The sequence below is a fragment of the Columba livia genome, chromosome 21, assembly GCF_036013475.1.
Source record: "Columba livia isolate bColLiv1 breed racing homer chromosome 21, bColLiv1.pat.W.v2, whole genome shotgun sequence".
NCBI lineage: Eukaryota > Metazoa > Chordata > Aves > Columbiformes > Columbidae > Columba > Columba livia.
In genome coordinates, this window is record NC_088622.1 from 3489333 (window position 1) to 3513517 (window position 24185).

Genomic DNA, 24185 nt, shown 5'->3' on the forward strand with positions numbered 1-24185 from the left:
AATAGCCATATCTCCCACTTGTTGTCTTGACAATTAAAACATTGCCAAGCTGAGCTTGAAAAAGGCAAAAGCACTGTAACTGTCATGGCCTATAACATTAGAGTGCAGAAGTGTACATCATAAGAAGTGATTACTTGCCCTGGCAAAGCAGACTGACCAAAAGCTGACTGCGAGCTTTCCCCCACAGTCCCACATTCTACCTAAATACATTGGACAGGCTCAGTACAGAGTACTTCTGTATTGAATTTCTTCTTCCTATATCCTTAAGCTAATACTGTATTTATCAGCGCATTCTTTAATCATAGCAGCTGGTGGAAATATCAAAATTGGTCCAACAGTAAGGTAAAAAGGTTTTAATGATATTAGAAAAGAAACACTTCAGCCAATTTAAAAATAAGCCCATTAATATTAAAGCATCATGATACTACACAAATGATTAGGAAAGTGACAGAGACAGGCCAAATATCAGTCTGCTGTCCCACAGCCTTACAAAGCAAGTGCTTTCACCTCTGCTGAGTTTGACAAGTTGCTGCTCACGCTGCACCCAGGAAGGAGCTGCCTGGGGCTTCAGAAGCTGGATCCGTCATTATGGGATGGAAGCTTCTGGCTCCCGACCAGATATTCAATGCTGAACCCTTACATGCTGTGTTTAGCAATACCATTGTTCCAGTATTCTGCAAAAAGCCACAATCCCTTTGGTTACACATGATCTGAATCATTGCAGGACTTTAAGCCTCAGGACAACGTCCAGGTTTTAGTTGTCTATAGCCTGACCACAGTACAACCAGCAAACCATGGTTCCCAGGATGTATCTTTGCTTGTATTGATTCTAATGCAAAAAACGCCACCCCAAAGCCACAATTGGCACTAACTACAGTCTTATTTTTTGCGTTTTGAACTAAGCCAGTCTTCCAAGGGGAGTGTTTTCTTGCCCTTTGACATGCTCCTTAGGGAATGCAAAGTCTGCACTTGCTGGAGACGCTTGGAGAGCTCCTGATCACAGGCTTGCTGCAGAGCTTCGGCTTTCTGCTTGTCCCATCCCAGGGCCGAGGCCAGGGCTCCTGTGTCCTCTTTCACGACCAGCTGTGGCAAGACACATCTGTAAGAATCTTTTCTACTGATGCTCCTCCACCGCTACCCCCTCTACCCACGTTAAGAACAGCAGCAATGAGACACCTGTTCAATACCGGCGCTTTGGTATTGCAGATGTTGCCAGCTTTCATCATCTATCCCTTGGGCTATTGCATTTTCAATATTCTACCAACACTTGGAGCTTGAAGCTATATTCAGATGTTCAAAGGAACAGAATGCAGGTACTTAGTTTCTACAGCAGGGAAAAGCACCAGGATTAAGTTCATAGTGTTAGAACATGATTTCTGATGGTTAAATTTACCTAGGCTGTCCTTTCCAAGCTGTGGCTTTATTTACACTGTTTTCCAAAATAAGGAGTGCTTCTTTTTTTATTTGGGATGTATAAAAGAAACATATCTAGCTGCATCTGCAAACAAAACAAACTTGCTGTTAAGACAGCTGAAGCACTGGCTGACTGTGATTTGGCAGATATCAAACCCAAAAGTATTTTGTGGCTTTTCAGAGGAACAGACCAGAGTATTTAGTGTAGTGTCAAGTGTGTTACTGAGGAAGAGAAATAGATTAAACCTCACCACTTTGAAACAGATACATTGAGATTAGAGCCTCCAGAAGCAAGGACAGCTTGCCATGTAACCAGAAGATGGTTATGTCATTCTCACCCACCTCAAGATCTTGACTGTCCAAGCAGAGCTCTGGAGCAGGTTTCTCTTTCAGAGCAGCAAGGAGCTGGTTACCGAGTGCCATTCTGGCTGAAGTGCCTGTACTGCTGATGCCTGTGTCGACCACATCCATCTCCTCTCTTCGTACAGCCTCAGATTCTGAAAAGTAGCAGAATTGTTATAGCCCACGATAAACACAGGACAGGAAAAGCAGCCTGGACTGCTCTGATGGTTTTGAGATTAATAAAATATGCATTCTATGTAGTTGCATCTTCTGACTTAAGAAATCTGTCATGTTAAGGATGACTACGCAATTTAAGCTTTTCTCCCAGTATTCTACTTTCGGGCTTTGTGAGAAATGTGACACAGCAGGACTCCTGGTCTCACCCAGAGAATTCTTACACTATACCAGCTGTTAAATCCACCACATTAATAGCTGCTAAGCGACTCACTCCAGTCCTTCACTCTGCTTATTTACTCCATTTAACTATTTCAGGCATCTCTGAAAAGCTCCTCTCCAGCATCTTAATGCTCCCTACCTGTTACTTTGCTTAAGATACTGTCTTCATTTTTCAAGGCCTCGAGGTAGAGCTCCAGGAGCTGTCTTGACTGCCGTTCTTCTTCTCGTCTGTCCAGCACCTGCTGCAGAGTGTCTTGCAACACCTGGGTTTGGGTTTGACTTTGAGCAAGTTCTCCCGCCAGATCTGAACGTGGCACATCAATAAGCACCTTAAAACAAGGAGAGTGCTCCTGTTACATGGACTGTTCTGTGAGCAGCCAGGTCTGCCACGCTGCTCGGCCCTCCCCTCTGCCACGCTACACGGGTGTGTGGTTTTAAGGAAGGAACCACCTCAGCTGCCTTTTGGCCAGATCTACACTTGTTGCCCTCCCACTGCCAGAACTGGAAAGACACGCTGTGAGGGACAATCGGTGATTAAGAGCATCCTCCTCAGACACCTGCAGTGTTTACCTTCAGAAATAAATTGGACTCCAGCACCACAGCCAAACAGCAGCAGCTGAATTCAGCCTGAGGTCTTGTTTACTTATTCAGCTCTCTGCCATCTACAGAGATAAACGGATGATGGGCAGAACCAAGGACAGGAATTAGAGGTTCCCCTCTTGTACCTGGAGGTCTTCTTCAGACATCAAGATGATGTTGGACAGGTCATCCTTCAGTTTCCTGGCCAGCTGTTTCCACCTCTCTGCACCGCTGTCCACCTCATCCCCAGCCTCCGAGAGCCGGGCTGTGCCGCTGTCTGACACAAGAGCCATCGGTTTCACGGGTCATTCCCGACCCACCTGACAGCCTCACTCCACGAGGCGTGTTCCGAACGCCCCTCCCACATTCCCGTGCGGTACCTGAGCTTTTGCCGGGCCATTTCTCGTTCTTGGCCAGTGCCACAAACTTGGTGTCAGACGGCAGACACAAGAAGTAATCTTCATCATCGACAATGGTGCCGTCTTCTGCCAGGACTAAGGTGATGGGCTCCTTGGCCTCGTCAATAGCCAGAATGCCACTAGCTGCAGAACAGAAAAGATAATTAATGACATAATAGAAGTGACATACACACTGCCCTTTTATTACACCCATCACAAGGGACAAGCAAATGAGTTTAGGCCGGTGACCAGGACCTGTCTGCACACACCTCTACATATCAACTCTATTTTAGCACATGCTCACGAGTTTCTCCTCCAGAAATTAATATTATTGACGCAAACCTTGACCTGTATGTAGGAGAAGGCGCATTTCAGTTAACCTGTTATAATTCCAGGTGCATATTCCCCCCTCCCTTCACCTTCCCCGTTCGGAACCGACACCCGGGGACCCGCTCTCCTCTGTTCCACGGCACGGAGCGAGGCCGCACACCGGCGGGAGCCGCTGCCTTCCCCGCCCGCAGACGGCGGCTCGTCCGACCCCGCGGTGGCCGGGCGGCCGCCCCTCACCCTTGTGGCGCAGCTCCCGCAGGCAGGAGGCGGCCAGGCCGTGCTGCTCCCGCCCGTCCCGCCGCCGCACCAGGCAGCGCTTCAGCGGCGCCGCCATCGCCCGCGGCCGCGGGGAGCGCTGGGACGGGCCGCGGTGCATGCTGGGCTAGGCCGCGGCGTTCGGCGGTTCGAGTCCCGCCGGAGCCGGTGGCTTTACGGGTGAAGATCAGATTTTGCTCCTCGGTGCCGGTTCGGCGAGGCCCAGCCCCGCCACCGCTCCTGGCGGGTGATGCTCTTCCTCAGGGCTCGTCTAACGGCGGAGCTTTGATGCCCTAGAAAGTTGCTATAAAGGGTGTTTGGCAGCAATTTAATTACTTGTAAAGCAAAGTAATAGGACGAGTGTGCCTTGGTATATTAAAGTAATACATTCCCCTACAGGCAGACGTGCTGGTTGTGAAATTATAACATAAAAAGAAAAAAATACAGGCATGCAATAGAGCCGCCCTGGCCTGTGTCTGAGCAGCTCTGGCAACCCCTGGGGCTGCCCAAGCCGAGGACGCTCCTCCTGGGAGTTCCTGCTGCCCGTACCGAATTGGACTCGTTCTTTACGCCTCTCAGCTGGTTTCTGGGAGCTGTAAAACAGCCATGAACGACACCCAGACCAGGGCGGCTCTGCTGCACTAGCGCTTTGTCACTGGCCCGGCTGCCTTTTCCAGACGCGGAGAACGCTTCTGCCGGGCAAGGCAGGGCTGTGCAGCCCGCAGGGTCCCGCGGTCTGGGGCTCGCTCTCCCCAGGCCTGCACCGGAACGGCCCCCCGGCCGCTCCGGTCCCGACAGGCGCGGCCGGTTCCTCCGGGCGCATCGGCGTCCCGGCGTTCGACTCGTTCTGCCTGCAGCACGCGCCGGTGAGGCCGCGCGGGAGGGGGGAACGGCGGTGAGGGCGTTCCATCGGTTGGGCGGGGATGGATTAGCCGGGCCTGGGAAGATGGCCTCCTCGGAGCAAGCGGAGCAGCCCAGCCAGGTAACCGGGGCCGGCGCTCTGCCCGCTCGGCTCGGGCAGGGGGTGGCAGGGCACGGGCGGGGCGGAGTGGGGCGAGGCCGCCACCGCCGCCTCCCGGGGCGAGCGGGCGAGGGGAAGGGAGGGGAGGGGAGGGCGCCGCGGCCCCGCGCCGCTCTGCACCCGCCGCGGCCGGCTGTGGGGGCGCGCGCGTGGCGGCGCCCGGCCCGCTCCGCTCCCCCCACCCCCGCGCGCGCGGCCTGGGCGCCAACCGCCTCCCGCGCGCCGCCCCCGCACCTGTCGCTGAGGGCGCTGCTGTGAGGGGCCGCGCGCGCCGCCTCAGCCCCCGCCGCCTCGGGACCCCCTGACGGGAGCGGCGGCGCCGGGAGGTGCGCCCGCCCCCGAGCGGCTCCGCGCGGCGCTTCCAGCCCGTGTGCCCGGCGGCACCGGCGGAGCTTCGCCTCCCGGGGGTGTCGGTTTTGTGGTTGGCATCCTGCCCTGTGAGCTGACGGGGCACCGAGCAGCCCGGTGCTGCTCAGGCCAGGCCCCGGGACAGCAGGCATGTTTTCATTTTAGTCTATACATGAAACTCCATAAACCGCTTGAACAGGAGGGGAAGAGCCTGAGAGAAAGAAGGCAATTTATGTATCAGCTGGGCTTTGAGATGAGGTGGGGAACCAGTTAGGCACAGTGTTGTTTCTGCCATGTGACTGCGAGGGAGAAACATCCGTCAACCAACAGCGTAAAACGGCAGAGCAATGATAGATGTGCAATGAGCGTTGTCAAAAATGGATGGGGTGAGTAAAAGAGACAAGTAATTTCACTGGCTTGAGTGCACGCTCAAGAAACATATTAAAAGCCTAAGATATTTTAAACAGGGGCCTGAAATAAATGAGGGAGCCAGAGGGAAAAATGGAAGTGATATGTAGTTATATGCACCGTGGTTTTCCAGTTGCTTCCACCGGCTTGCTCACAGTCCAGGGTAACTTGTATTTCATTGCAAACTCTACCTCACATTTGGTGACCTGGCAGCTCTGCCATCTCACCAGTGTCTCGGACAGACTCCCGAGTGTGATCCCAGTGGAATTTTGCACAATCCACGCGGTGGCTGCAGCGGGGCCTCCTGCAGCAGGCGGGAGGTGAAAGGTCTGTCCCAGCAACAGAGCAAAGTCTGCAAACAGCACAGCTTTAGGTGCAGTCCACCACTTCTAGCCAGATTTGACTGAATCACTGTGAACCTTTCTGTTGATCCTTTATTTTGGACTGAGGAGGCAGAGCTTGTAGGGAACATTGTTGAACTAAACTGAAATAGAAATAACTTACATACAATTCAGACTGTGACTAACCAGCACAAATTCTTCCTAAGTTGTTAAAGGCCAAGTGATCCCACCATAGGCTTGCTGGGCAGTTTCACACTGGCCACGTGCTTTTATCAGGTGTAGCTCAAAATGCAGGCACTACATTCCTCATGCTTCAAGGAAACCCGAAACAGCCTGCAACTGATCCATAAACCACTTGGGCAGTCTGGAGTTGACTAGAGGTTTCTGAGACACAAATCTGGTTAATTGGCAAATGTGGTTGCCTGAGAAACATTCAAGTTTTCTTGAGTTTGGAGATAGTATTCTCCCACTGCACCCATGTTTTTTTGACCGCTTAGTGTTGGTTTACCTCAGAAGAAGGCTTGATGTTTGGAAATGGAAAAGTCTTGCTTTTTAATGGGCCTCGTAAATATAGCAAGAGCACCCCTGAGTTTTAGAATTCAGGACATTAGAAAGTCACTCTCACTGCCTCCATAGTGTAAAATGTGAACAGTAACTCTAACCTTGTGTGTAACTTGGAGAGTTTTTCAGGCATTGTCTGTAAAGAGCACAACGGAGTTAATGCTTGTGCTGCTTTCTAAATCAGGAATAATTTGAGGTCCAGCAGAATACCCAGGCTTCACAGGTAACTCTTCACCACAGCTGCTGTGAGGAGGGAGCTGCTCTGGAGCCACTGTGGGTGTAAATGGTCAATTAACCGCTCCCCTGATGGATTCTGTCACATCGGACGCAAAAATGCTGCATTCTCAGGTGACAGCAAATGAGTTGCACCCCTTTTGGCTCCTGGCCTGTCGTGACGTGGTTAGTGGCAGAGTTTGTTAATGGGCAGCTCTGGTGCTCTGCGTCGCTTCAGGTACGGGAGGTGACGCTCTCGGTGGCCGTGCTCAGACGTTCCTCATGCTGAGAAGTGTTCAAGTTCCCTTGGCTTGGATGGGATTTGAGAGAATCTCACATCTTCGGCTGGAAAAGAGGGGATGTAATTGAAGAATATATAGTACAGTAGAGAAATTCTTAAGAGGACAACTTTGGAATAGAACAAAACAATGAAAATATCTTTATTAATCTGCCATAATGGAAATGCCACCCCTGTTATGCAACCGTTAATGTTTAGACACTGTTATCAATGCATGGAAGAAGTTTTCCCCATTGCACACTAAAGGATTAGAGAATTTAAAAACATATTTACTTTCTACCACTGATGTTTATTTATTGCCAAGCATTCAACATAAGGCTATGAGTAGTAGTACTGGCTTGCTTAACATGTTTATGTTTGGGTCCTATTTTGTTTTCTATTACAAATCTAGTTAGTTTAGATGCTGAAAAGGGAGTGTCAGATATCTTCTGGCTTATTATCTGTTTTTCTTAGTTTAATTTTCTCATTCTCATGAATTAACATATTGCCTCAAGCACTGTGGGGAGGGGGGAGTGTTGCGGCTCAAATGAAATCATTTACGTAGATAGAATTAAATTTTAAAGGCAGTAAACATTTCAACCAGAAATGTTAAAATACATTCTGTTTAGAAATCTTGTTCTTTGGGCCTTTAGCAAAGTCTTTACTAAAAAATAAACAGAAGAAACGATCTTGTCCCTCTATCACTATTCCTTAAAGAGAGGGAGGAGGAAGGTGATGCTATAGGTTGTGAACAGAATAACTGATTTTTGATCTTTCTTGCCTATCAGTATTTCTTTGATGCTGAATACTTTGGCTCAGGCAGCCAGCGACCCAGTCCTCTGGTATTCCATTCAACCATAAATCCCAATGGTGTTAGAGAAATTGAGATTCTTTAACGTTAATTGGCAGTACTGTTGTTGTCTAAGCTGCTTAGTTGGGAACACAAAATGATGCCTAATTATCTGTACAGTTCTGTGCAGAGGCTGAGAATCCCATGGCCTGGAGGGCAGTAGGTGGCTGGTCCGTGTGAGGCATAAAAGGCTTGAAATTGTTAAAAGTCAGTGGCTGAACTTGACTTCATTTGCCTCTTCTAAGCAGTTCTGGCCCTGTGCTAACTGCATTAGGGTCTTTGTGTGCTGTAAATCAAGCCCCAATATTTTACAGTATTACCTGTAGTAAGATACCTGTGTTAGTCCTGGGATTGACTGATAACATAGAGCATATGCACCCAATAAGTTCGTCTATAACCTAAAGAGGTTCAATTAACTTATTAATAAATCATGCAAGCCATATTCTTGTGTTGATTCTCACATGTTATCCATATTTTTGGAGGAGTGCATTGTTCTTCAGACTGCTCATTATTTTTCTTTCATCCAGCTATAAAAGATCTGAAAGCAGATCCACTCTGCATATAAAAATGGGGAGCCAGTGACAGTGTATTTGAATTGCTGGCACCCTCTTGTGGCAAATACTTAAAAAATATATTTGTAAATAGGGTAAAAAAACTCCTTGAGATACTTCTGAGGTGTGTTATATTGCATTAAAGTGATGAATACAATACGGAGGACAAAAAGTCACTCAAGGACCTATATGCTATCACTTGAAAGTTTTCTCTTTCCCTCTAGTCAAAGAATAGGATCCATCTTCTCTGGCCCTTAACCACTGGCTCCCTAAAGCAAGTTCTGCAGATTCTATGAATTCTGTTGTTTTAAATGCAGACTGCTGGCACTATTTTTTTTTCTGTGTTTCTGAACTTTTTGCCTTTAGTCCATCACAGAACTGCTACCAATAGCAGAAACAAGCGTGTCTGCCCAAATCCTGCAGCTTTAGCAGACCAGTATTTCTGATTGTGTCCATCAGGTGGCAATGTAACCTCACTCTTCCTTTCTGCTTTACAGGCTGGCTCCTGCCCTGCGGCTGAAAATGCAGCATCTCGGGAGCCACTGGTAAGTTCTTCACGAAGCAAAGTATACTTTTTTTTTTTCCTGATAAGATAATATAATATACGAGTTTTTCTCTTTGCTGCATCATTTTGCATCATTGGTTTTGCTTTTGTAAGGAGCTGGTGCTTTGTGAAAAAGGTGTAAAATGCCTTACGGTGCCCCACTTTGACCTCTGACCTGCAGCCATAGTCTCTCTCTGTCTGGGGTTAGACATGGGTCATCTAGGCCACTGAGTTGTCCTCGGGCATGGACTGCGTGTCCTTTGTGTCTGCAATATATGTTCTTGATCAGTGCTTATTTAGTAAAGAGTCTGAAGAAAGTGGTTTTGGTTTTTTTTGTTGTTTTTTAATATTAAACTCTCAGAGCCTTTGTCGCGTTTGCTTAGGGGTCGTTATTGCTTCCAGCTGAGCATCTGTAGAAGTCCTATTAAACGAGCAGTTCAGTTCTGTGAGCCAGATGACCGAACATCCACCACACTACTGCAGCTTCTCTGCGGCGCGGGTTGTGCACGCTGCCTTCTGGGGCACGCAGGAGGTGTTGGTCCGTAAAGCAGACTTGTGGGCGCATGGCACCATGTCATAAAAGGTTTACGGAAACACCAGAACAAACCATGGCATGAATCCAACAAATGACTCTGGATGGGAAAGCTCAGGTATATTATTGCTGACTTCAAATCTGGTGTTAAACAGTTGGAGAAGACTTACAGAATCTAGAGAAGGGAAAAAGCATCTCAGGACCAAATTCTGCTCTGTACCCCCTCACCTTTTTTGACTTAATTGGTGATTGAGAGTACTCAGCGTTTCATAGGACTGAGACCTATTTGGAACACATCAGCGGTGTTAGGCAGAAGTATGAGAAAGCAATAGAATTAAAACATCTTGCATTGTATCAGTAGATGTTATTATAGGCTGAAACTGGTTTATTTGTGATTCTAATAGGCACTATATCCTGCAGGGTGCTGAATACCTTCTGCTCTGTGCTCACTGGCATTGTCTCCCATGTACTGTGTACCCCACAGCCTGGGAATCCAGGAGAAACGGTGATTTCTAGTTCTTTGCATGAGGACTTCAGCGTTCTGTGAGATCGTGCAGCAGCGCAGTCTGACACATTGCACCGTGTCTGGCATTTTGGGTCTTCGGGGCATACCTTGCTCAGGTTTATGGCCTTACTGAGGCCGTCAGAATGGAGCCCTGCAAATTCACGCCACACTCCTAATTGCTCTTTCTTCAACCCACTTTTGATGTTTTGAACTACCAGACTGGACATAAGGGACTCGGTGTCCATGCCATTAATCCCTTGAGTTATCCAGTGTCCTTACAATAAACTGTCCCAACTGAAAAATGCTCCCTAATAAGAGGTCATTGTGTTATAGAACTGACAGTGGAGAATGAGTTGAAGGGGGATGGGAAAAGCTATAATTTTTGCAGCAGAGAGCGGACACTCATTTCCCTAGCTGTCGGTCTTGGCCCATTAAAATTTGCCGTGTAGCTCCATAGTGGGAAGTGTAACCTTGTGTTAGCAGAGTGTCAGCATCTCGCTCTGCTGCTGTTTACAGCCACGTTTGTCACCGTCAGTGCGGGATCAGCTTCTCCTTGAGTCCGGCTTATCAGTGAACGCTGCTGCATCCCCTTCTGCTGGTATGTGCAGCCACCTCTGATAATCCTCTGAACACTTGTGGAATTGGAATAGGTTTGTCTTTTTGCAGCCATGCTAAGCAAAGTCTTGGGCTGTGCAAAAGATGTAACTGCATAGGACAATCCCTCTTTCTGTGAGGTTAAAGTGTTCAAAGATCCCCTTTTCTTCTTGAATCTTTGTTTCTTTGGTCTAAGTTATCTCTTTAGTGTAATTACATCCTCTTTTCTGCTTCTCTTTCTAGCTTTCAAGACACTTTCTGGCAGTGTCTTGTAGCTTTTTAACCATACTGTGCAGCTTTTGAGATGTTTTCAAAAGCTTGAATGTGTTTGTTATTGGCATTTGCGTTCTGCTGAATCTGCTGCAGTCTGGATTCCAGCTATGAAGGTTATACATGCCAGAGCCCCTCACATGGGCCTGGGTTGTATGAAAAACCTAAGGAAGCAGAGCTTACAAGTGAGGCTTTTCCACATGCTGCTTGTTTGGTTGGTTGTTTATTTTTCCTGCCACAAAACATCCTCATTCCCTTGCTGGTGCTTGGTGTCTGGAAGAAGTACTAGCTGTAAATATGAAAGTACTGGCTGTAAATGTAAAACACTCTCTTGGTTTCTCACTATGTTACAAAATCCCTGGATCACTCTATGAGGAGCAGAGTATTTTCTTTTGGAGGATTATTTAACTTTTCTTCTTTTAGTTTTAGCATGTGCTGTTTCTTTCTGTTTCTTGCTGCAGGTGATAGCAGTTAACGCTGAAATCTGGACATTTTATTCCCTTTTTTACAGGCTGTCGAAAGACACAGGCTAACAAGAATTACTGCTGCTTCTGTAGCAATTAGTGTAGAGTTTGCTGGTATGTGCTGGAGACCTCGTAGCTTTTCCCCACCCTTTGTTAAACTGATATTCAGATTTTTAAGGGTCATGATGATGGCGAGAATACTTTTAGCAACGCTTTTTGTGCAAACATGATAGGGTACTCTGCTGACATTAATTATTGTGTTTAGGGAATATGTCTGTGTTCTCTCAATATTCTAGAAAAGCTAATTGAGATATGCAGGTTAACTGTTTAGCCAGGTTCACCCAGCAAGTTGGTGGTGTAGGTGTGAGACCTCATCTGTTGGTCTGGTCAATGAGATAATTTCTGTTTCAGGAGCTTCATTCTGCCCTTTTATGTCTTTGGAAAAGCCTCTAGCTTTGCGTGTGCAATACATTTTTTAAAAAGTGATTGTGGTATGCTGCTGCTTCTTTAGCTCATCCTTCTTCTTGTTTTGACTACTCTTGCGGTGATTGAGGAATAAATGGAGAGCAGAAAAAAGACTTGACATTTCTGTATCCATCACGTATCCGTAGGCACAAAGTCAGTATGTCCATGCTGAACACATTTGGTGTTTGTATCTATCTTTGATTTCCTGAACCACCAGTTGAGATCTCAAACTGAAGCCATGGTGTTTGGGCTTAATTATGGACATATTTAGTTCCTCTAGATTTTTAGTGTTCAGTTGCTAGGTTTCCTTGGAAATAAACCAGTAAAATTTGTGATATATGTTTATAATCGATAAAACCTTTGAAACTGAAATTGGACAGAATTACTTACCCTTTTCTCAGCTTCCTGGATTTGTGTGCTTAGCATTCAGTGACAAACAATAGAATTATTAGATCCTTTCTGTTTTGTTACCTCCTTTTAAACCTTATCTGTTCTGTTGGTTGAAGAGAATTTCATTTAGATTTCTGGGGAAGGAGCTGTGCAATCAACACTTTGAGTTTGGCTGCTTTTAGCTCTAATTAGTGTAATTAGAAGTTGACGGAGCCTAACACTAACAATGCTGTTGTCTTTAACCATGTGAGCAAAACCATGAGTGGGAATGAGGAGAGGTTACAGAAGTGTGTCATAACATTTGAGAGAGCTTGTTAGGGCTAATGTTGGTTAAGAGTACTCAGAATCCACTTCTTGTGAACAAATCTTTGGGCACATTGAGAATCCATATCCCTTTTCTTATGAAACAGTAGATGCTCTTCTTGCCCTATCATACCCTATGGAAAATGAGATACATGGGAATTGTTTGAAGATTCTCCTTTGCCTGAAATTGTCATTTCAAATGAAGATAAGAAAGGTCTTTTCACTGAAAAGCCCATACTTTGTGTTCTGGAACACATTCTTATGCAAGGAATACCATGTAGCATCCTTATTCTTTCTTTTAAAGTTTAAATATCCTAGTCTAAATTTGCAGAAAAAATGTGATTTTTTTTCAGAAGCACTTTTGTTTCCAGAAAAGGTGTGAGGGACTGGAGTGTACTGGAGGGACACTCTTGTCACACTTGTGCTTTCCCTTTTCCCACCCTTTATTGTTGAAGACAAGATGCATACCTGTTTACCGTACAAATTTTCTGTCTGCCACAATGGGTTTGTTCAGAGTGGTGGCCTACACTGAACGATTCTCTAAAAGTAAATCTATCCAGAGGGAATTTCCAGACAGTCAGAGTCAGTAGGCAACTAACTTACAGCCCCCAGCGAAACATTAGTCAGGATAATTTACCACTGTCAGCAGGAGAGAGACTATCAGCTCCGTGACCTCCCGTGCAGGCAGCCACCCTTGTGGTGCGATAATGCTTCGGTTTGTTTGGGGAGGTCCTGCGCGTGTTGCTGCGCGTTCCCAGTGCTGGACAGTAATTCCATCAGGCTCTGGAGGGCAATTGCTCTGCAGATTTTGGTTTTAGTGGGCCTGGAACAGGGAGCCAGAGGTGTGCTGCTGCATTACACAACACCCCTTGGTTTGCTGCAAAGAGAATTCTGTGGTTTACTAAGTGGGCCTCTCTTGTGTTTGACCTTGTGATAAGTTTGAGATTATCGGGTTTTGCCTGGTTTTGCCTCTTACTACTGCGTGCTCATTGACTTCTTTTGTTGTTCATGCAAAATGTACTCGCTTAATCTGTCAATTCCTTTTACTCTTTTAATTTAGACAAATATATTAATATGCGCAAAACATGCAGATTCAAATGTACTTACTGAGCGTAGTTAAAGGAATATTGTCACATCAAACTAAATTGCCTGTCTGAGGTCAATGGGAAAGTTTTATTGGAATTCCTTTAAGTCCCAATTTTAAAGGAGGGTGGACTGTAATAGTTTGGGATATAACTTCTGTTGTAGCATTATATGTTAATGTATGAAAGCTAGAAACTTGCAGTAGTTACAGGCCAAAGCAGGTTAAGACCCATCAGACTGTACAAAATGTAATAATGGCTTTGCCTGTCCCTAAGAGCTTACAGGTTGAATGACACTTTAGAGCCAGTGGGTGAGGCAGCAGAACAACCAGCAGAGGTACAGTCATCTTCTATTACTGGCAGTGCGGTGAGTTAGCAGCTTATAATCTTCTCTATGCCCTTGTGCTCTGAAAGCAATTCCTGCTTGCTTTTCAGACAAACCAGCATTACTGCTCAGAAGGCTTTTAAGATGGATTTTAAATAGTTGTAATATTCTTAAGTTGTTCTTTACAAAACATGCAAGGAAATTAAAGCATTAGGAGTTAGGTTAGAATCTTTTTTAACAGTAGGTATGATTTGACTTCCGGGATCCCCAGATCTCTCACTGAAAATGAAAGGGAAGCTACAGTGCTTTGTGACATCACCGAAAAACACTGGCACCTAGTTAGGAAATACTTAACATTACTTGAAATTTTCCCTTTAAGAAAAATGAATTTGATTTTTTTTGTTTATGTTTGTGTGATGTTTTGGAGGTCTAAACATGCTACATCTACAATCACTTTGTACAGATCATGGCCTGCTATCAGCTGGCTGTTCTGAACCAGCTGGCAGCCCAGCTCTCTGCCTGCTCAGAAAGACTGGAAGCATTTTGCTGTGTGCGTCCCAGCTGTTGGAAAGGAAACGTATTAATTTCAAACACACAGCAAAGAGGTGCCTGCACAGTGTGCACTTTGGTCACGATGGGTTATGGGATCAAGGTGAGATAACAGTATAATTTCAGCTACATGTGTGTGGAAAATATGCTATGTGCAGAACAACTTGTAGAGGGCAGCAATTGCCCATGTTTCTTTCTGCTTAGGGAGAGGAAGAACTAGCTTAAGAACTTCACAGGAGTGGCTGTCTTTAGCTTCTTGAAATAACTTCATGCAGGAGACTTGTTCTTCAGAGTACCTCTTGACTCCACATTATTAAACTCCTAACCTGGAAAGCGGTGCTAGATATTCTTAATTCCTCTCCTACGTTTAATACCACTGAGCGGTTGGACTCCTTTTGCCCATATCCAGATGCTACCTGTGTCATTGTTACTGCAATCAAAAATGTCTAGCGACAACTGGTGATTCTTACAAGATTCTAAGTGCCTACATGTGATAGCTTCCCTCGCTTCTTGGCTTCTTCCCACTTTGGAATTCCTGAACAACTTACTGGAGAAGAGACTTTCTCTGCTTTTTGTGTTTCTTGTATTTCTCCCTGTGTCACACTGCAAATCCCACCCAACATCTTAATGTTTGGGGTTTTTTTGTTTGTTTTGGTTTTGTATGCATGTTTACATAGCTCTTCTCCTTGTTATCGTTGTACAGAGCATGTCCTCTTCCCAGCTGTGATCCCGTAACACACCACTATTCCTTTGACAATTGCGTTTCTAGAAAAGTAACAATGGAAACATGCATAGTTTTTTAGTAAAAGGATTTTACAGCTGGAGAGAAGCAAGAGAGAGAACTTCATCTGATCAGCCACACTCACAATATGCCCCAGATTTTTACATTATCCGTTTTGTCTTTTGGTCAGAGCAGGATTTTCCTCTCCTGCCAGCTTCCTAGTGTTTTGTCAAGAATCTGAATGGCCTGAGTGATGATATTCCTTGGGGTACAATTTCTACAGCAGAGTACATCTTGCTGGAATGGAGTTTCCCTGCTATATAGTGAGAATTTCCTGTGTCTTCCTTCCAGCTTGCTTCTCCTGTTTGTTTTGTGTGCTATCCTAAGTGATTCCTTTCCTCCTTAAGCATCTGCACCCTTCAGATGTTTGCAGACAGTTATCGCATCATTTCTCCTTTCCCCCACCCCCATCCTGGTCTCTTAGCCAAGCTCTACATATTTAGCTCATTTAATCTTTCCTCATAAGTCAAGCCCGTAATTGACAGCTCTGACACGAAGAGTCGCATTGGTTACACATGCTGCCAACAGGATATAAATACTTTCTGTACCGTGATTGAGAATTACAGTCAAGACTGAGACAAGCTCCCCCCCGACACTGTATTTTCAACAAGCCCTTTCTCAACATCAGGTTGCCACAATCCCATAAAGGTGGACTTAGTTCTCACTGGCCTGGGCAGCTACCAAGCACCCAGTGTGCTTCAGAGCAGTGATATCAGGTCACTTTGGAAATTCAGTACTAAAGCCCCATGGGATTCCAGTCTGATCCTAAATTCTTACAGAGGTGGTGTGCATCTCTATACTTCTCCTGCCAGGCGCGCAGGTGCCTCAGGCTGCCGATGGTCATTCCTGCTGAGCTCTGTGCAGCCGAGTGTGTGACCTGAAGCGAGGGGGTCTCACTGTGCACATGCAGAATGGCAGAGGTGTTGCAAGCAGGACCCCACACGCATGTCTGTGTGCAGCTCACAGCTCCAGCACTGCTGGGGATTGGCTGTGCAGACACTCTTGGCGCTGCCGTTCTTCACTGTCTCTGCCAAGAGGAAGCTCAGGACGCTATCGATCCCACTGGCATAGCTGTGAACAAGTTGGCGTTCTTGCTTATACATGTAGGATCTGGGAAGAGCCTTTTAGTCTTACCCAGAAAGGTATTGCATTGGAGGGAGAGGTAACTCCATGCTGCATGTCCATGTGTTGGTACATACAGATCTGTTTCCAGCTAAACATATTTGGAGGTTACTTTAGGTTACTTGTCTCTTCATGTTTGTTGCATCCCCTTGAAGAAGATCGGTGCAGCTCACAGAAGTTGAGGAACTGGTAAATGAATTGTCTAGCTCCTAATGTTGTATTCTGTGAAGCTTCATATGATACAGCTTCCCCGGCGGGGCTAGTTCACAAACATTACATGTATTATTGCAAAGCATGCAACATAAAGAGAGCATTTATGAAAGGGAATATCAGAGGAAACATTCTAGCAGGGACCTTTATAGCCTTTCCATTATTATGGTTTAAATCTTGACATGGTCTTTATTTGCAGTGACACTGGGACCAGTAAAGAAGTGTTTTTTCTCTTCCCCTCCCCTCCCCTTTCTCCCATCTCCTCTTCATTCTTTTCTTCCACATCCTGTTCTGAAACTGTGGTGCAGAGATACAAATCGTTAAACATGCAAGTAGTCAGAGAGCCAGGTTTCAGTTTGTGTGGAATCAGCCCCTTTTGACTCAGAAGTTGGAAACCAGATGACTCACTGCGATGAATGTTTGTTGTTTTTAATAACTGTCATTTTGCAAAATATGGTCAAAGCTTCAAACCATGACTTCTGGAGTAGGGGTGGTGTGTATTTATTTTTAATTTGGGAGGCTGTAAGCTGGAATGTGTTTGTAGCTGCAGTACTCCTTTCAAATCTGAGATAAAACAAATTAAAGCATTGACAATGTGAAAGATTTCAGAGATTATTTTTTCCTGTTACATGAAAAAATATTTATTTTCTTGATCAATTACTTGAAAAAGCTCCAGGTGCCAAACATCTGGTGGGACTGTAGGCCCTGGTTTATGTTTTTTAATATATACCCAAAGGGACAGGTTTCTTAAAAAGAAATCAGGCAGATGTTTTTCATTTATGGAGTTTTAAAGAATAAATGCCATTCCTGCTTTATCATTCCAATTTCTAACAAAATTGTCATCTATCTCCTTTCTAAGAAAATAGCAAATGTAGTATTTAGTGGCAGAATTCCTCATCAATAAAATCTCTTAGCAGTATGAAAATGTCAAAATATGTACACATTTCATTTTCTAGAGATTTATTACTGCTTGTACAACAGTTTGTAAACTATAAGCTCAGTATTAAGTGCTTAATGAGTTTTTTCTGGTTTACTTTCTGATTTGTCTCAAGAATCCTGCTTTTAAATTGTCAAAGTTCTACAGGTTTTGCAGGTCAGTTAATTCACAGTGTAGATCTACAGCCACTCTGTCACAGAAGAATGGTGGTAGACTGGTATAAAACCCCTATATATGAGAGCAGAATTTGACCCTAGATATAAGAACTGTATCTAGTGGCTTCATGACAGAATTTGTCGTGGTCATGGATTTTCCTTCCGTTCACTTTCAGATTTGGGTGCTTTGTTACTGTTTCTATCATGATTTATATTAGGTCTTTTGCAATTGCTATTGCAAAATGAAGTGCTGTGGTGTAGTCCAAGGGAGGTAAACTCCTAGCCTACCACAGCCTGTTGATTCTTGTTAGAGAGTAAAAAAACAGCTACTGATTTAAAACAAAGAGTTTAAGTTCAAGTTCTGCTTTTAGATTGAGATTAGCATCTCTCTAATGGTGAATTTGCTAGGAAAAGCATATTGCTGTTCCTCTGAGGAGCATGGACAAATGTGCTGGCTACTCCTGGACAGCTGTGGTCTACCTTATTCGTTATTCTGATCAGGAAAGAAATAGGCTTTGCTGTTTATTTTTTAAAGTGAATGTAATCGCTTGTGAAAGAGAATGAAGTGATGGCTTTGGAGGCTCAAATCACCTTCTCACAGAACTTAAACTGCAAGCTGTGATAGCAGTATTGCAGGATTCCCCAGCAGCGCGGTATGGAAGGGACCCCCTCGTCCCCCAGAGAGGAGAGGAGAATTCAGTCTCCAGCCCATTTGATGCTTGACTTCCCTCTGAAGCTGCCAAGAAGGATGCCAATTTTTCCATTTAGCTGACTATTGTATAGACCTTAAAAGGGAAGGTTTTAATGCAGTTGGCTGCGATATAGACTGTTAAAGGGAAGTTATTTATTTTAACTGGCTGCTGTATGGATTATTACAAGGGCATTCTTTTAGCTGCAGCTGCTATATTGACTAGTGAATGTGCCAGGCTGTATTGCTAGTAGCTGTCATATTGACTGTTACAGAAAAGATCTGTATTTAAGCCATAACACTGCACTGGGATCTCCCAGGCAGGATATTAATGCTAATTCATCTGCTCACCCCCTGCTGTGAGTGTTATTTGTTTAAATCTGTAGAATCCCACAGCGCATTTATATCCTCGCTAGAGTGAGCTCCGTTCCCTGTAATTATTTAACATTATATGCTGATATAAATTGTAACAGTTAAAGAATGGTAATGAGTAGCAAAAAAACACAAACTTAACCTTAGAAATGGCAGAGTCAGCTCTTAAAACAACAGCCAGCAACTTTCACTGTTCTCTGTCTTTTCCCAAGTCCATATGCACAATATTGTGCATACATTATGTGTGTGCATGTGTGTTCATGCTCGCACTGGCAACTGTGCCAGGCAGGGCTGTAATTATGCAGAATGTACTGTGAAACTCATGCATACACTCGTAATTACATCCAGTGCCTACGTACAGCAAGTTTTATCTCTCTGCAGTTCTGCTTCTTGATGGGCTGTTCTGATAGGTGATGTGAGTTGGGGCTGCCACACGGACATGGAGCCCCTGGATTCTTCTCACCAGGAACGCGTGTCCGAAGGTTAAGCCGAAAGCCATCGGGTGTCACTGTTGCTCTGTGCAGGCTCAACTGGCAGTGGATTTGTCTGGCAGTAAAAACTGGACTTTGCAAGTAGTATTTTTGGCTATAAACATCTAAGGCATTTGCACATAATTTATATATATAAAGTGCATGTCCATACAGCACCATTTCTGTGTGGGTGGAGCGAGTGGAGGTAGCTCTATCGTGTGTTAGCCGATTTTTTTTGCAGTTTCTGTTGCCTATTATAGCATTCTTGTCCCAAACTGGCATGCAAGATGGCCAGCTATGGCTGAGTAGCTGCTGCATCCTGCTCTAGAAGTGATTGTGGTTCAACAGTGGAAGTGACCTGATTCCTGTGTATAATTTGCCTGAGAACATTAAGCTATTGGCAAATTTTTGGTTTTATCATGTGCACAACTGTGGTGTAGGAACAACAAAATCATATTCAACTTAGATTTTTGAAGAGCTTTGGAACTCCCAGGCTTAAAAGGTACTGCAGGAATTTTTTAACTGTAGTATGTGTGTCAAAGCTCATTGAAAAATAAGTGTGCATTAAAGCAGTTCATCAATAGCATAAGAAGACTTTCACTGACTTAAAATGGAGGTGACAGAGAAAACCCGTGAAAATAGCAAATAAAATGTATTTTAAAAAGATGACTTTGTAGTCTCTGTCCCTTCTGATTTCAGGTAGGGAGTAAAAGCTGGCGTAAGAGGAGCTGAGCTTGGACTTGATTTGCAGAGTAGCGTGATGGTCGGTTGGGCTGCGTTGGCAGCATGGACCTGTGCCAGACTTCACCACAATTCATACTGTGTCAGTTTAATAAATGCACTACTTAAATTATGAAATTACAAAAGAAAAAAGAGAATGCACTTATTCAGACTCTTAATACATTAAAAATAAGGCATTAAAACACTGCCTTTTTTTTTCCCCCTTCCAGAATCAATAATGAACAGGAAGGGTTGTAGACATTAACAGTCATGGACATTCAAACTCTTATACATAAATTATCTTAGAAAAATGCACATAAGACTTGAATAATGTAAATACATTAATGCATTTAATAATTTAAACATTAAAGCGCATTCAGGAATTCGTGGCAGAAGCTGCTCTGAGATAAGGAACGGTCCTGGAAGTTGTGTGTCCCAAGATCGATGGCTGGTTTCTCCTTGAGAAAACTCTCCGGGGAAGTCAAGCTGTGCAACTAGAGTGATCGTCTGTCCTAAGAAATCCCAGGACATTATCCAGCTCTTTTGCTTTTCGCCTCCTGTTCTCTCTCTATCACATGCATGAACACATACGTGCAGAATATCTCTTGGTGCAGAAATGGCCAGTGTGGATTTTGGCATTTCCTTTTTGCATGTGTGCTGCCGTTTGTCTAGAAATTGGGTGAAACAGCCTCAAAGAATGAAAGTATCTCAGCTAAAGGCAAAATAGTAGTAAATGCTGAAGAAGCTGCATGCAAGAGGTTCCGTGGTACCGTGCAGGGTAGGAACAAGAACCGTTTAGACAGTATCTGGACTCTGATCTACCAATTCTCCTGGGAGACAGGAACATGGAGTCGTAAGTACCAACAGTAAAATGGAGGTCCTGTTCTTGTAGGACATTGCCTAGCTGTTGGGAAGACAGTGTCAGTTGGAGAGGGGGAGGCTTGAGGAAATAGTGCTCTCCAGGAACGCTTGGCTCTTTCTTGGAGCCCTGAAAATCACAAAGTTGGCTCTAGTGTAGTGACGAGGAAGGGTTTTTTTTTCTTTTCTTGTCTCTCTACTCTTTGGATTGAAACACCTTCAGCACTGTAGCAGCACCTGACTGGCACACCAAGGTGCCCCTCATGCCAGGCGTTTTCCTGAGGATTTTGAGCTGTGTCACTTTTGCTGATGTAATTAAGTTGGAAAGGTGTTGTTTCAACCCCTCATGCTGTTTCCCCTCGGTTCATAGCTTTGCTTTCTTTGCCTCTTGTGCAGGCAGGTGCTTTGGAGGTCATTTGCACCCTGTAGCCCCACTCACAAAGTGGTATCAGGTATCTTGCTTAGGCCTAGATACTGATGGAACTAATGATGGAACTAATAAAAAAGAGCTTAGTATGATCCCAAAGGGAGAAGAGTTGGGTTGGTTAATTAAAGGAGCCTGGCACAGGGCACCTAGTAATTATAGGTGCAAGAAGTCTGAATTTGAAGAGGTCTGTGCAGCTGGAGAAGGATAGGGAGGCACCCAGAACTCTGCAGGCTATGGGCAAGAATGCAGCAAAACCAGATCTGGAAATCAGACTCTGGCAGAATTCCTTGGTGAATTCTTATTTATTCCATTTTTTAATGAGGACCTGAATCTCTCCTTATGCATTTATGGTTTTGCATGCACATGCGTATGTACAATTCCAGTTACACCCTATGGCTGAGAGGTTGATTTTATTAAAGACCAGAAGATTGAGAGACAGATGTTTTAAGAGACACAGGCCTTGCCCTATAGTAGTTTGAAATAATTAATGCTGACTGCTGCATTGGTTGTATTATCGATGCTACTGGGTCTTTATCTCAAGCATCATCTCAACACCCATGAGTCTGTATCACTGTAGGGCAGAGCTTTTAAAGGCAAAGGGGCTGAGGCCACCAGGGCCTGCTGGGAAATAGCTCCTAAACTCTTCTGTAGGTGTGGGTGGGGAGCAATGCTATGTCATCACGTTGCCACCACCAGTGCTATGTCTCTTTATAGTTCAGTTCCTTAAAGCACTGTTTCTCAAACTTAGGTTCTAACCCCCAAAGGGATGCAAGAGACTTCAAAGGAAGTCACAAAGTCACTAGCCAGTAAACAACTTTCTACTTGTAATTGCCATTAGGAGTTCGGTTCCTCCCAGTTTGAAGAGTTAGCATTTATTCCAGTCACTCTCATTTTCCTGAAGGAACTTGCTGCCATTTTAGCTGAGGAATGTGGGATGAGCCACCACAACAGATGAGTGCTAAAGGGAGTCAAGCTTGCATGAAGTTTGAGAAGCAATGCTTTACCAAATTTTATTTTCCAGGGAATGGATCTGTCAACTTTACTTGCTGAAAAACATTAATAAATACAGTTGTTTCATCCCCAGTGGGTTTCTCAGAAGGCCCCATGTGGGGAAGGTAGGACTGGCTGTGCAAAAATGTATCCTTTATTTTAGTGCTCAGGACTAAAAGATGAGGCAAGCAAACTGTGGCTCTTAATCTAGCCTTAAAGTGGATCACACTAGAAAATGAAACACTGGTTCTAAGGGAACCTAGTTCAAAAGATGAAGAGCACCAGTTTTGTCAAACTATTGGAGAAGATGGTCCACAGAAGAAAACTGCTTTGAGAGTTTGGCTTGTGTGCTGCCTATATGTATGTGCTCCTTGGCTGTACTGAGTGCAAAATAAACAAATGTGAACTTGAGACACTTTTTTTTTAATGTTGCAATGGACTAGGGGAACAGTCATGGTCATTTTTTCTGGATCAGGTGGCTTTATAGCTTCTGATCACCCGTATAAAACCGGAGCTGAATGCCCTCCATTTTCCCATCTCAAGCAGGCAGTACCCTTGCGTACACGGAATAAATTTTGAGCCTCCCACACCTGAAAGGGAGAAGCATCGCTGGTGGTAGAAAAGGGGTGTGTCTGCTGCATGTGGGAAGCTCCTGCAGGGGATTTTTCATAATCCAGGGCCTGTTGAGGAGAGGGCTTGAGTGATGGGGTGCTCTGGACGTGGCTGCAGGGAAAACAGGAGTGGGTGGGGATCTCCCTAGGCTCTCATGGCTTAACAGCCACATTTAGTGGATTTAAGAGGCATAAGCATTCATAGTAAATTCTACTGCTATACCAGAGCCTGCTTTCTGCGCTTCTAGTTTTGTCTCCATGGGGGTATTCTGTTCTTGGTCCCATTTCACAGCCTGAACTTTTCCCCCTACTTAGAGGATTATATGGGGCACAGATGTAAGAAAAAAGAGAATCTTGCCACTGTTCCGCCTCTTTATAACTCCATGTATATTTATCTGTGTGATCTCACAGGGGCAAAGCTTTCTGCCTTCTAAAACCCTGCTCTGAAATTGCTGATTCAAGCAGGTAGCAACTTTAGGACTCCTTGCAGAGCAAATGCCTCTTGCGTGCTCCCCTGGCACTGGGATTTCCTCTCTGATTTATCATGCTTGGGTCTGCTAGTGTCCCTTGACTAAACTGGGCACGGTGCGATGGTGTGAAGGTCATTTTATATATGCCATATACATTTCTGGAGACATGGTGGGAGGGTAGGACATCTGAAGCAGCATATCCTGCTAGGAAAAGGAGGAAGAAAAGGATAGTTTGGCTCTTCTTTTTACAGCGTCTTGTGGTGGGATGAAGGTTTTGACAGCCTAATTCAGCATTTAGAGAAAGAACCAAGCAGAAAAATTCCCCCTCACCCACTCCTTGCAGCCCAGCTGTGACAAACTGACAGATAATTAACAAATCAAGACCTCCTATTAGCCTTGTCCCTGATGCATTAAAGCAGCTCCTATGTTGCATGTGTCCTTTAGCAGACGCATGTACTTTATGGCTGCAGAGTGAGGCAGGTGAATCACTTTTAAAAGGCAAAGGATTCTCTGACATGTGAATGCACAAATATTTCCAGGAATGGAAGAAGTTGTCTCTAAAAGAAAATGGTGGGCAGTAGGTGGAAGAGCTGCACCATGACTGAACAGAAGCTACTCCAATGGTACGGGCTGTGTATGGAGTATCTTCTGGGAATATAGGACGGAAAGTGATGTACGGATTTATTATTGGCTCCGTCTTGTTTGTACAGCGAATGACATAAGTTGAAGCAGCAACTGGTAGGGCATTTTTTTTTTAACTGGGACTAACAAAGCTTGTAAAAATTACATGCCAGGAAATCTGGTTTGTGGTAGAAATAGATTTAATGTTCAGACCGTAATATTATGTTGTGGGTGGTGTATTGGTGTCCTTTCCTTTCTGTCCTCAAGTTGTTGAAACTGCATGGGTAAGCCCCAAATAAGCTGCCTTTGCTATAGCTCCACTCATTTGGAGAAGAATGAGGAAGAGCGTCAATATCCTTCTAGTTCAAGATGTTAAATAGACACAAGCCGTTGGTTCAGCTTAACACATGTTAGAGGAGAGAGAGAGATCTAATTGCATCAAAGCCA

General features: G+C 44.7%; 2 protein-coding genes across 5 annotated transcripts in view; one reads left to right on the top strand and one right to left on the bottom strand.

Annotated features, from left to right (window-relative positions):
• Positions 1-338: 338 nt before the first annotated feature.
• Positions 339-3872, bottom strand: DFFA (DNA fragmentation factor subunit alpha). Of its 2 annotated transcripts, XM_065037551.1 has the most exons (7): positions 3696-3872; positions 3111-3272; positions 2877-3007; positions 2291-2480; positions 1756-1910; positions 1394-1498; positions 932-1083 (listed from the first exon to the last, which is right to left on the bottom strand). In XM_065037551.1, exons 1-6 carry the CDS (start codon positions 3832-3834, stop codon positions 1421-1423), a joined length of 855 nt encoding a protein of 284 aa, XP_064893623.1. In that variant the 5' UTR covers positions 3835-3872; the 3' UTR covers positions 932-1083; positions 1394-1420. The 2 variants fall into 2 exon arrangements, with proteins under 2 accessions (XP_064893622.1, XP_064893623.1); XM_065037550.1 differs by lacking the exon at positions 1394-1498 and having other exon boundaries at positions 339-1083.
• A 431-nt stretch (positions 3873-4303) lies between these two features.
• The window catches only part of PEX14 (peroxisomal biogenesis factor 14), a 68026-nt gene continuing 48144 nt past the window's right edge, over positions 4304-24185 (top strand). Inside the window, exons 1-2 of one of the 3 annotated variants that reach the window (XM_065037544.1) lie at positions 4304-4695; positions 8781-8828. In XM_065037544.1, coding sequence (XP_064893616.1) covers positions 4660-4695; positions 8781-8828 — 84 coding nt within the window. In that variant the 5' untranslated portion in view covers positions 4304-4659. Of the gene's footprint in view, positions 4696-5006; positions 5469-6619; positions 6741-8780; positions 8829-24185 lie in introns of those variants that run through there. The other 2 variants (XM_005514263.3, XM_005514262.4) reach the window with 2 other exon arrangements.

Bases quoted from the DNA above. Each gene is read 5' to 3' on its own strand.
- DFFA (XM_065037550.1), bottom strand. From the start codon at position 3,834: ATGCACCGCGGCCCGTCCCAGCGCTCCCCGCGGCCGCGGGCGATGGCG. The intron at 2,481-2,876 runs GTACAAGAGGGG...CCTTGTTTTAAG, and splicing joins TGTCTGAAGAAGACCTCCAG to GTGCTTATTGATGTGCCACG. The intron at 1,084-1,755 runs GTGGGTGAGAAT...GTCTTGCCACAG, and splicing joins TGGACAGTCAAGATCTTGAG to CTGGTCGTGAAAGAGGACAC.